General features: G+C 38.1%; 1 protein-coding gene across 2 annotated transcripts in view; it reads right to left on the minus strand.

Moving 5' to 3' along the window:
* Positions 1-309: 309 nt before the first annotated feature.
* The window catches only part of ldlrad3 (low density lipoprotein receptor class A domain containing 3), a 124,049-nt gene continuing 112,468 nt past the window's right edge, over positions 310-11,890 (minus strand). Inside the window, exons 5-7 of one of the 2 annotated variants that reach the window (XM_016481457.1) lie at positions 5,521-5,905; positions 4,107-4,327; positions 310-456 (exon numbers count right to left, since the gene is read on the minus strand). In XM_016481457.1, coding sequence (XP_016336943.1) covers positions 4,150-4,327; positions 5,521-5,905 — 563 coding nt within the window. In that variant the 3' untranslated portion in view covers positions 310-456; positions 4,107-4,149. Of the gene's footprint in view, positions 457-3,729; positions 4,328-5,520; positions 5,906-11,890 lie in introns of those variants that run through there. The other variant, XM_016481449.1, reaches the window with a different exon arrangement.

Consider the following 11,890-nt stretch of genomic DNA (forward strand, 5'->3'; position numbering starts at 1 on the left):
GATCAGCGCCGCTGCTCCGCCAACTACAACGTTCAGCAAAACGTCCGAATAATCGAAATCCGGTAGAAGATTTTGTGGTGTGTTCTGCCGAATGTTCAGCAGTTCATCCCTGGTAAAACTGATCGTGTTTGAGAAACAAGAAACAGGAAAAACGAACAAAAACAGTACAAACACTGGAGAGCCAAGCACCGTGTGCGGCGCCATCTTACTTGCCATTTTCCCAGCCTCACTGTTGCCTGTCTGTCAGGAAGCAATGTTTGTGGATATTTATTTATTGACAATGGACTCAATGTGATTGTCCCACTTCAGGTCCTGACAGATAGTGGTGCCCAGGAACCTGAATGTCTCCACTGTCGTTACAGTGCTGTTCATGATGTTGAGTGGAGGGAGAGCAGGGGACATTTATTTACACTTGCCATTTTACTTCCTGAGGTAAAACACGCCCTTCTCATTACCCTACGGACAAAGAAATGTAGAAATAAATAAATGTGAAAATAAATAAATGTAAAAAGAAATAAATGTAGAAATAAATAAATGTGGAAATAAATAAATAAATACGTAAATAAATGTGAAAATAAATAAAAGTGGAAATAAATAAATAAAAGAAAAAATAAATGTGGAAAAAAATAAAACAAATACATAAGGAAATAAAATAAATAATTATTTATTTTTGCTTTTTTACTTTTCTTTGTATATTTATATTTGCTTTTTTACATTGTACATTTCTTTATTTATTTCTAATTATGGCAGGTTTGCCATTCCATAGCTTTGCAACGATTTGTATTGTAAAATGCGCTATACAAATAAACTTGAATTGAATTCTGGGTGCACCAATCATAACTCATCCATCGCTCCCAGCATGCATTGCGATATGAATAAATGATGCATTGTCTTAGTATTTTCTTTTATTCTTACTATTTGCTTTTATTTTTGTTGTGACTTTTTACTGCCTTGTTTTGTGACGTTCAAAAATCATATCAAAATGATCAGAATGTTTTGTCACCATTGCTGAGATTCACATGCTGATTCTTCATGTCTATGAGTGCCAGACTTGGAACCTCTTTATGAACCATATTTCTAAAAGTGGTTTATAAAGTTTTCTCACATTGTCATCTCACAGAACTGCATTAATACAGAAATCATGAAAGCACTTCAGATTTACACATAATGCAATCAGAGACTCAGACACATGAATTGGTTTTATCACAAGTTCCTTGCCATCACATATGTGCTTCATAAACACTATTGTATCAGCCAAAGAAAAACTTACCTTTAAAAAGTCAAGAGGCAACTAAAGCAAACACTATTCACCAAAATGGTAAATTGAAAAGAAAAGAAAAAAAATCCCATCTAAACCTTAATTCTCAATAAAGAACTTCTGTTTTAGATGCTCCAGAAATAAAGTCTAACAGGTTAGTAATGCATGAAGCTGGTGATGTTGTTTGTGGAGTTGTTTAATTATCTTCTGCTGAGATCTTGAGAGATTTAATGTCTTTTATGTCAGTTGATTTCATCTAAGGCTGTGGCTAAAGTCAGTTGTTGTTCTTTGTGTTTCTCTTTTCTTCAGTGATTCTGCTTTTTAACAGCAGGTGTTCATCACTAATACTCATTTAGCACTTAATTAATCACATAATTATCTCATTAACTTTAACACTCTTGTAGAGTGGGACCATATATGCTCCAAGCAGTGTTAATTTAACACTCAGGATTTTACTGTGTAAACACTATTGTAACAACCAAACAGAAACTTATAGTAAAAAAGTTGAGTCAAGAGTCCAACTAAAGCAAATACTATTCACCAAAATGGTAAATTGAAAAGAAAAAAAAAACCATCTAAACCTTAATTCTCAATAAAGAACTTGTTTTAGATACTCCAGCACTAAAGTCTAACTGGTTAGTGATTCATGAAGCTGGTGATGTTGTTTGTGGAGTTGTTCTCAGCAGAAGAAGATCTTCTGCTGAGATCTTGAGAGATTTTTAATTTCTTTTATTTCAGTTAATTTAGGCTGTGATTAAAATCGGTTGTAGTTCTTGTGTTTCTCTTTCCTTCAGTGATTCTGTTTGTTAACAGCAGGTGTTCATGGCGCTAATGCTCAATTATCACTTAATTACTTAACTGCAATGTATATCTTCTAGTGAACTCAACTGAAATAAGTTCAGTGTACTCATAACTATTAGTTTTAAAACTTAATTGGTTTAAGGTAATCGGTTTCCTCAAACGGTTTGAGTTACTCTAACTTCTTGGGTTTTTACAGTGTAGTTCTTGTGTTTTTTTTCTCTTCAGTGATCCTGCTTGTTAACAGCAGCTGTTCATCAGTAATGCTCAATCAGCACTTAATTAATCACATAATGATTTCATTAACTTTAACACTGCTTCAGTGTTACTTTAAAACACTTTTAGAGTGGGACCACATATGCTCCAAGCAGTGTTATTTTAACACTCAAGATTTTACTGTGTATAAAGCACATATGTGATGGCAAGGAACTTATGACAAAATAATTTCATGCATCTGAGTCTCTGATTGCATTTTATTTAAATCTGTAGTGCTTTTATGATTTCTATATTACTGCAACTCAATGATATGATGACAATTTAGAAATACTGTTCATAACATGGTTTCAACTCTGGCACTCAGACATGAAGAATCAGCATGTGAATCTCAGCAATGGTGACAAAATATTCTGATAATTTTTATGTGACTTTTGAACGTCATGAAACAAGGCAGTAAAAAGTCACAACAAAAATAACAAAAATCAAAGCAAAGAGTAAGAATAAAAGAAAACACTAAGATAATGCAGCTGCATAATTTATTCATTTCGCAATGCATGCTGGGAGCCATAGATGAGTCATGACTGGTGCACCCAGAATGCACTGCAACATGAATCTGTCTGATGATCGTCACCATTGTTGAGATTCATATGCTGATTCTTGATGTCTGCGTGTCTAAACAGTATGTAAAGTGTTTTTAAATTTTTTCATATTGTTTCTTTGAAAAGCAGTTATGATCAATGCTCAAAACTAAATTACATTTCACAACTGATGATGCTAGTGAAATAGGCTATACATGACAACTACATCATCATCAAAAACAACCAATATAATCTGATCACATTTTCTCTTAACTTTTCCTGCCATAACATATTTGTTTCATGAACACAATTACAGCAACCAGAGAAAAACTGATGTTAAAAAGTCAAGGGTCAAGAGCCCAACTAAAGCCCAACACTTATCTCCACAACGGTGACTTCAATTTTTATTCTTTTCAATAAATATTAACATCTAAACCTCTGTTAATTCTTAATAATAAATTTTTAGACGCATGACAAAAAAAGTCAAACTGCTTAGTAATGTGTAAAGCTGGTGATGCTGTTTGTGGAGATGATTAATCACCTTCTGCTGAGATCTTGAGAAATTGAATGTTTTCTTTTATTTCAGTTGATTTCATTTAAGGCTAGGAAGGCTAAGGCTTCATTTAAGGCTAGTGTTTCCAACTATGAAACACTAATGCTGCATTCACATGTTATCAGAATTATCGTAAATAAGAGCTTCCTAGTCGGAAATGGCCAATTTCCGACTAGGAAACTCGTATTTACAATAACTCCGATAGCACGTGAATGCAGCATTAAGTCAGTTGTAGTTCTTGTGTTTCTCTTTTCTTCAGTGATTCTGCTTGTTATCATCAGGTGTTCATCACTAATGCTCAATCAGCACTTAATTAATCACATAATTATCTCATTAACTTTAACACTGCTTTAGTGTTACTTTAACACTCTTGTAGATTGGGACCGTATATGCTCCAAGCAGTTAATTTAACCCTCAGGATTTTACTGTGTAGGTAAAGTCTATGCTCATAGCATTACTGCAGTCAATAGTATCAATTGTACATTTGCAACAATAGTAAAAAGCTAATTCTGGATTAGCACCATCTGTATAGTGCTTTTTTGGCTGCCAATGGCATTGATTATGATAAAAGTAATACAGTTATTTGGCCACCCGATGATGGCACTAACATGCTCCTACACATACTTGGAGAATCTGCAAACATCTACATCATCGATGCTTTTCTTTCTGAACATTCTGCATAGAGTTTTCATAATGTACATACAGTCCATATCTTCTGAATTGACAGTGGTGGCTGCCAAGACTCTTTACTCTGCACAACTGGTGTCAGTGTTGGTGTTGTTGGTCCTGATTTGAGATAATACAGCTCTGGCTGATTCTGTAATTTCAGCTGGGTCCTCATATACAGGTGGTTCTCTCTCAGACTGAACTGTAGTAGTCTCTGGAGGGTAAGGAGGAGGTGGGAGATCAAACCATGCGGGTCGGCTGTAAAAAAAAAAAAAAAAAAGGAAATCTTCAAACATTAGATATATGATAATGGTTGAAGAACAAAGCAAACTATTTATTATCTGGCGAAAGCAGAGGGCTGAGACCTTTACAAATTTTTAAAAATGAAAATGTATCTTAACAAATGTTTACATCTATCTATCTATCTATCTATCTGTCTGTCTGTCAGCACAGAGACTACAGACTCCAACTTTCTTTATTTAACAGTTAAATAAAGTAAACTGTAAATGAAAAGTATTATAGTGTTTGCCTTTATATTATGAGAATTTAATATTTATTTTTTTCGTCAGCCACGTCCATTCGACGTTGTAAAAATCAAAGATCTGAACACGGTCATCCAGTTTCAGATCGATCTACGGAATCGTTTCGAGGCCCTTGTCGATCTGACGGACATCGAGCAACATTGGACGGGTATCCAAGAGGCATTCTTGGCGAGCAAGGAACAAGGAAGTGACAGTAACAGTAACAGTGACATTCCAGATAAAGTTTGAAGGGAGTAAAGCCTGTGCTTGCTATTAAGAAAGTGTAGGCTAATCTGGCTAAAGAAAAACTTTTAGCAGCCTATTGTCAGCGTATTATGTTACTGTTATGTACGGCTCCATCCTCCACGCAGTGCCAACTCACACTAGGAGTGAAGCAACTGGATTTTCGAGACCACAAGATTTTGGGATGCTTCATAAACATGCAACAGCGCGGCTGGTATAAACACGAGCATTGACTACAGTGGCCGCGATCAGCTCTGGTGGCCATGTCGGAGCCGTAATGCATCACAGATGTGTGCAGTGATGAGCAGATCAGCTCTCACATCACTGAATCTGCTGTTAAAAATTAACCATCCATTCATCATATCATCATGCAAAACTTAAGAATTAGAATCAATGTAATGTGACGGTCAGGTGCGGGCTGGGGCGGGATATCTAAATCAGAGAAAAATATAGGTGCGGATGGGTGGCGGGCGGAAGCAGCGGATTCAGGTGACATTTGAGGTCATCCACACATCTCTACAGCATGTGTTATTTACTACCTTTAAATTAAATAATGATATCCCATATTTCAGCTTTATATTAGCCATTGGCCACCTTACTCTCTAAGATATTGGCATCGCCCATCCAAAAAAAAAAAAATTCATTTTGGTCAACCACTATTCTTAGCTTTTGTATTTGTAAGCATACCCAGCATCCAGTACAGCCTGTGAGTATGATGGTGGCAAGTCTATTGCAGTTCTTGGATATTGTGAAAAAGAGAGCATCTGGAGACTATGGACTGAGCTGAATGCCTCTGTTGAGGATGAACACTGGGGTGAAAGGTCATGGCTTCCAGGATGGGCATGTCCTCTGTCCAGTATGACAAGCCGGGAGAGCAGGAGTGGTTGGTGGCAGGAACCTCTGTAGACCCCCTGTGGCACCAAGACACTTCGCTTTCTCTGATGGTGCAGGACAAGGGCCAGCAATGCCACTACCAGGACAAAGATGATGGCACTGCCAATAACTGCATATGTGATACTTGGGTAATAGCGTAGTCGATAGTCCAGTGTCACAAAGTCCTGTCCAGGGGATTCTGAGAGGAATAGAAAATAATTTTAGATTATTTAAGAAAATTCCTATCACTGATATTACTGGGTTAATTTTTTGTTTGTTTGTTTTTTCCCTATAAATACAAACTAAACAGTAAAGTGATTTGTAATAAATGAGACTGAAGTTGTGTTAAATAAAAAAAGTCACTATTTAGATTTAAATAAGAAAAAAAATAAAAGCTGCAGTCCGTACCTTTTTTTTTTTTTGGTTAAAAATGATCTGAAATCAATTTTTGAGCAAGTACATAACTAGCCAGTATTCAAAACTACATCCTTACCCAATTCACTACAGTAAGCCTATAATTATGTTTTTTAATCTGAGTGGTACTAGTAGGAATTCGCGGGAAAATTGAGCATGCCGCCACATCATTATGTCACATCTGTTGTCCCGATAAAGAAGTTGTCCCTGCTAATTGGCTATATCGCATGTGAGGATCCTGCAGGTGTTTATGAAACACATGTGACTGAAATTAGATTATATTCCAGTTTTAAATGTGCATCTGATTACATCTGCCTACGTGTCATTACACAAGATTTGTATTTTAAATAGAACCAGTTCTAAGGAAAATTTGCTTTTTGGGTTAATTTTATTTTATATGAAATTCAAATGGTATGACAATTAGAGATTAGACTGTACAAAAAATTAAATATATATGCTAATGCATACACTAATAATATTATAACAATAATAATTTGCACGGTTTGATGTGATATGTACTAACCGATCATTAGATTTAATCAACATTTGTATTGCGATTTATTGTAATGCTTTTTCCTCAGTTGGTCAGAACAAAAGTGGCAGACTTGTTACTAACTTGTTCAGATGACAATATCCGGTTAAAATTCTTATTTGGGTCATATATTCCAAGCAATAGGCTAGAATCTGTGATTCTGAAGTACAGTATCCACACCGGTGCGGTGACTGACAGCCACACATACTCAAAACATTAGATTCATCTGCGCTGGAGCCATGCACAACCCACGCAAAGTAGATAATTCCGCAAATAACTGCAATTGCAGGTTTCAAACACAGAAAGAGGACTCCAGCTTTAAGATTTTAGGATCAAATCATTATTACGCATTATTATACATTATAATGCATTCATTGTGGCATTGTTTTATTATGCTTTATTAAACAGCATTATGCAATGCCACAGCATTTATTTCCATCAAGAGTTGCATTAATCTTTGGCCAAGATCTTTTATTAACAACAGAAGAGGAGAGACTCTGTGGTGGCCAATTCATAAAAGAAAAAGATTCTTCATGCTCACTGAACCACTGTTTCACACTTGGAACCCAATAAATCTTAACTTTATCATCCTTGAATGATGGCTGAAAAAGCTACACACTGCATCAGTTAGGGATCAAAGAATTGTTGCCAAACATACAACATGCCAGAAACATATTAATTTCTGCAATAATGATCCAATTCAAGGCTCCTAATTATATGTGTCAATTTGGTAATACCTAGAATATCAAAATCAACTGCGGGCGGCAGATCCTTTTCCTATTTAGCGCCCAAACTCTGGAATAACCTACCTAACATTGTTCGGGAGGCAGACACACTCTGTCAGTTTAAATCTAGATTAAAGACCCATCTCTTTAACCTGGCTTACACATAACACACTAACACATTTCTAATATTCAAATCCTGTAAAGGATTTTTAGGCTGCATTAATTAGGACAACTGGAACCGGGAACACTTCCCATAACACCGATGTACTTGCTACATATTTAGAAGAATGGCATCTACGCTAATATTAGTCTGTTTCTTTCTTATTCCGAGGTCACCGTAGCCACCAGATCCAGTCTGTATCCAGATCAGATGGTCACTGCAGTCACCCGGATCCAGTATGTATCCAGCCCAGATGGTGGATCAGCACCTAGAGATGACCTCTACAGCCCTGAATGTCAGCGGAGATCAGGACAACTAGATGAGCCCCAGAGACAGATCCCCAGTGAAGATCTTGTCTCCTAGACGGCCACCGGGACAAGACCACAGGAACCAGATGAGTCCTCTGCACAATGTGACTTTGCTGCAGCCTGGAATTGAACTGTTGGTTCGGCTGGCCAGAGGAGAACTGGCCCCCCGACTGAGCCTGGTTTCTCCCAAGGTTTTTTTCTCCATTCTGTCACCGATGGAGTTTTGGTTCCTTGCAGCTGTCGCCTCTGGCTTGCTTAGTTGGGGACACTTAATTTCCAGTGATACCATGCAAACAAGCCTGCACTGGCCCTTTACGGGCTGCCAGCGCAGCGCCCCTGAGAATTTGCTCATTGGCAAAACGTTGGCCCCTTAGCACTGGCCCTGCACGGGCAGCCCTCACTTAGCCTCCAAGAAGCCTTAGCGCTATTTTATTGAAAATAATAAAGTTTGAAGTCACCATTATGGAGGTAAGCGCTTGCTTTAGTTGGGCTCTTGACCCATGACTTCTTATCTTTAATGTTTTTTTTGTGTGCCTTAACTGTGTGTTTCTGAAGCATGTTTGTTATCGCAAAAGTTGTGAGAACACAAACTGATCAGATGATGATGGTTACTTATTGCTGATTCAGTCATCATGTAGTGATGGATAAGGATTTTGATTAGGATTTTCCAAGGAGAATTCTGCAATGTATGATATATGCAATGGCCAGAACAGTGACATTAGCAGAAAATGAACTCTGTCCTCCTGTAACTCTCACTAAACAATGCCCATGCACATGATAGAACAATACAATACAATGTTTATTTATATAGCACATTTAAAAACAACCGAAGTCGACCAAAGTGCTGCAAAATAAAAGAGATCAACAAGGTTATAAACTATAAAACACATTTTAAAATGGATGAGGTTCACCAAAACAGAGAATCATTGCACATCAAGTCAAGGAATATTGAATGCCATGGAAAAGAAATGTTTTAAGAGCAAACTTAAAAATAGTTAAAGTTGAGGGAGATCTGATATGAACCAGGAGACTATTCCACAACTTATGGCCAACAACAAAAAAAGCATGATCACCCCTGCTTTTGAGTCTTGCCCTGGGAACTTGCAGTAAACCAGCATCGGCAGATCTGAGTGACCTTGACTGAGTGTATGGATGCAACAAATCAGATAGGTACTGTGGAGCCTGATTCTGGAGAGATTTATAGACGAACTGTAAAATGTTAAAATCAATTTTATTTTTGACTGGCAGCCAGTGCAATGAGATCAAAATTGGTGTGATAGACTCATGTTTACTCTTCCCACAAAGGAGCCGAGATGCTGCATTCTGAACCAACTGCAGACGTGAAACACATGACTGAGGAACACGATATACAAAGAGTTGCAGTAATCCAATCGAGGTGTTACAAAAGCATGCATAACCATTTCAAACTTCTTTAGAGACAAATTGGCTTCACCTTCGTCAAGAGACGAAGATGATAAAAACAGGACTTGACCACAGCACTTATCTGCTTATCAAATTTAAGATTATTATCAAACCAAACACCTAAGTCTCTGGCACATGTAGTGCTGTATGGAGTAAGAAGTTCAGATTCAAAATCATGTACACAGTGATCATTTGAGCCAAACAAGATGAATTCGGTTAATCTTCAAGATGAACATCTAACCCTAGAGGTGCTGGAGGCAACAGGGGAAAAAACAAAGGAGGTGGACGTATCAGTTACACATGTAGCCCTGGTTCCATGAATAAAGAATAAGAAGCTGCATTAGTAGGTAAGGCTATGGGAACAATCAGGCGTCATGCCCATTCAAAGTAAGGAGGCTTGTGTCCCCTCAGATTTTTTGAGCCAAAAAGATTTTAATGCAGCTTTCAAAAGACAAAAATAATATTTTACTTTTGATAATTAACCCTTTGTCTCGTACAATCACACCGGTGTGATCAGAACATTCAATGCATCGTAAGATCAACTGCTAAATTAAAATCTGTGTTTGTGCTTTGCCTGGCGCTGAGCCAGAAACTACATACTCAGTGCTTGTCATATATCACAACAAGCTGCAAGGTTTCAACCATCAAAAACCAGTCAAAAGTTTTTGAACAGTAAGATATTTAATGTTTTTTTTAAAGAAGTCACCAAGTGACCAAATGCTCAACAAGCCTGCATTTATTTGATACAAAGTACAGCAAGAGCAGTAATTTTGTGACATATTTTTACCATTTAAAATAACTGCTTTTGATTGGAATATATATTTAAAATGTAATTTATTCCTGTGATCAAAAAGCTGAATTTTCAGCATTATTACTCCAGGCTTCAGTGTCACATGATCCTACAGAAAGATCCAAAGATCAGCATTTATCTGAAATAAAAAGCTTTTGTAACATTACCCATGGACTATACCCAAAGCAGCTCGGGGAGCCATGGCGGAAAAGGCAGTTCAGGAAGCCATGGCGGAGCAGGCAGACTAGGAAGCCATGGCGGAGCAGGCAGGGGAGCGGGGAGCGGGGGGTTATAGAAATTATTACTTTTATTTAGCAAGGACGCTTTAAATTGATCAAAAGTGATGATAAAGGCATTTATAATGTTACAAAAGATTTATATTTCAGATAAATGCTGTTCTTCTGAACTTTCTATTCCTCAAAGAAACCTGAAAAAGGGCAGATCAGGCAGTCCAGGGTGCCATGGCGGCACAGGGAGCCCAGGGGCCATGGCGGAGCAGGGAGCTCGGGGAGCCATTGCAGAGCAGGAAGACTAGGAAGCCATGGCGGAGCAGGCAGACTAGAAAGCCATGGCGGAGCAGGCAGTTCAGGAGGCCATGGCAGAGCATACAGTTCAGGATGTGATGGCGGAACAGGGAGCTCGGGGAGCCATGGCGGAAAAGGCAGTTCAGGAAGCCATGGCGGAGCAGGCAGACTAGGAAGCCATGGCGGAGCAGGCAGGGGAGCGGGGAGCGGGGGGGTATAGAAATTATTACTTTTATTTAGCAAGGACGCTTTAAATTGATCAAAAGTGATGAAAAATACATTTATAATGTTACAAAAGAAAAAAAAATGCTGTTCTTCTGAACTTTCTATTCATCAAAGGAACCTGAAAAAAAATCTAATCTCTTCTCAACATAATAATAATAATAATAATAATAATAATAAATGTTTTTTGAGCAGCAAATCAGAATATTAGAATGATATCTGAAGGATCATGTGACACTGAAGACTGGAGTAATGATGCTGACAATTCAGCTTTGAAATTATAGGAATAAATTACATTTTAATAAAAATATTTCACAATATTACTGTTTTTGTTGTATTTTGCATCAAATAAATGAAGGCTTGGTGAGCAGAAGAGACTTCTTTAAAAAACATAAAAAATCTTACTGATCAAAACCTTTTGACTGGTAGGGTATTAAAACACAATTTCTAAAGTGCCTAATTGTCAAAATTAGTACAATATATTTATTGAAAAAGTCTAATTGTCATGTTGCTACTGTGAGTGAGCGCGGAACGAGGAGACGAGGAGTACATCAACAATGAGATTTTAATGACATCTAGGGAACCAGGAAAAGACACGTAGCAGGAGTGGTAGAAACATACAGACAATCAATAGCAGACGACCAAACAATGAAAAACACAGGGCTTAAGTACTCTGAACTAAATGGGGAACACCTGTAAATAATGACATAATAAACATAGGAAACACCTGGGACAAATTAACCTAATCAGGGAACAGGCACTGGAAGACCAAATAAGGGCATAAACATAACATGGAGCACGTGGGGAACAAAACACAACACAAGACAGAAACAGAGTCTGACATTACTCCCCCCTCCCGGAAGGCGCATCCCACGCCGTAACAATTCCACCAGGGAGGGGGAGGCTGGTGCAGGACTGGGCCCCGGGAATACCTCCAGGGCGGATCAGGCAATCCAGGGAGCCCAGGGGCCAAGGCGGAGCAGGGATCTCGGGAAGCCATTGCGGAGCAGGAAGACTAGGAAGCCATGGCGGAGCAGGCAGACTAGGAAGCCATGGCGGAGCAGGCAGTTCAGGCGGCCATGGCGGA

Source organism: Sinocyclocheilus anshuiensis, unplaced genomic scaffold, assembly GCF_001515605.1.
Source record: "Sinocyclocheilus anshuiensis isolate Anshui unplaced genomic scaffold, SAMN03320099.WGS_v1.1 scaffold749, whole genome shotgun sequence".
Classification (NCBI taxonomy): domain Eukaryota; kingdom Metazoa; phylum Chordata; class Actinopteri; order Cypriniformes; family Cyprinidae; genus Sinocyclocheilus; species Sinocyclocheilus anshuiensis.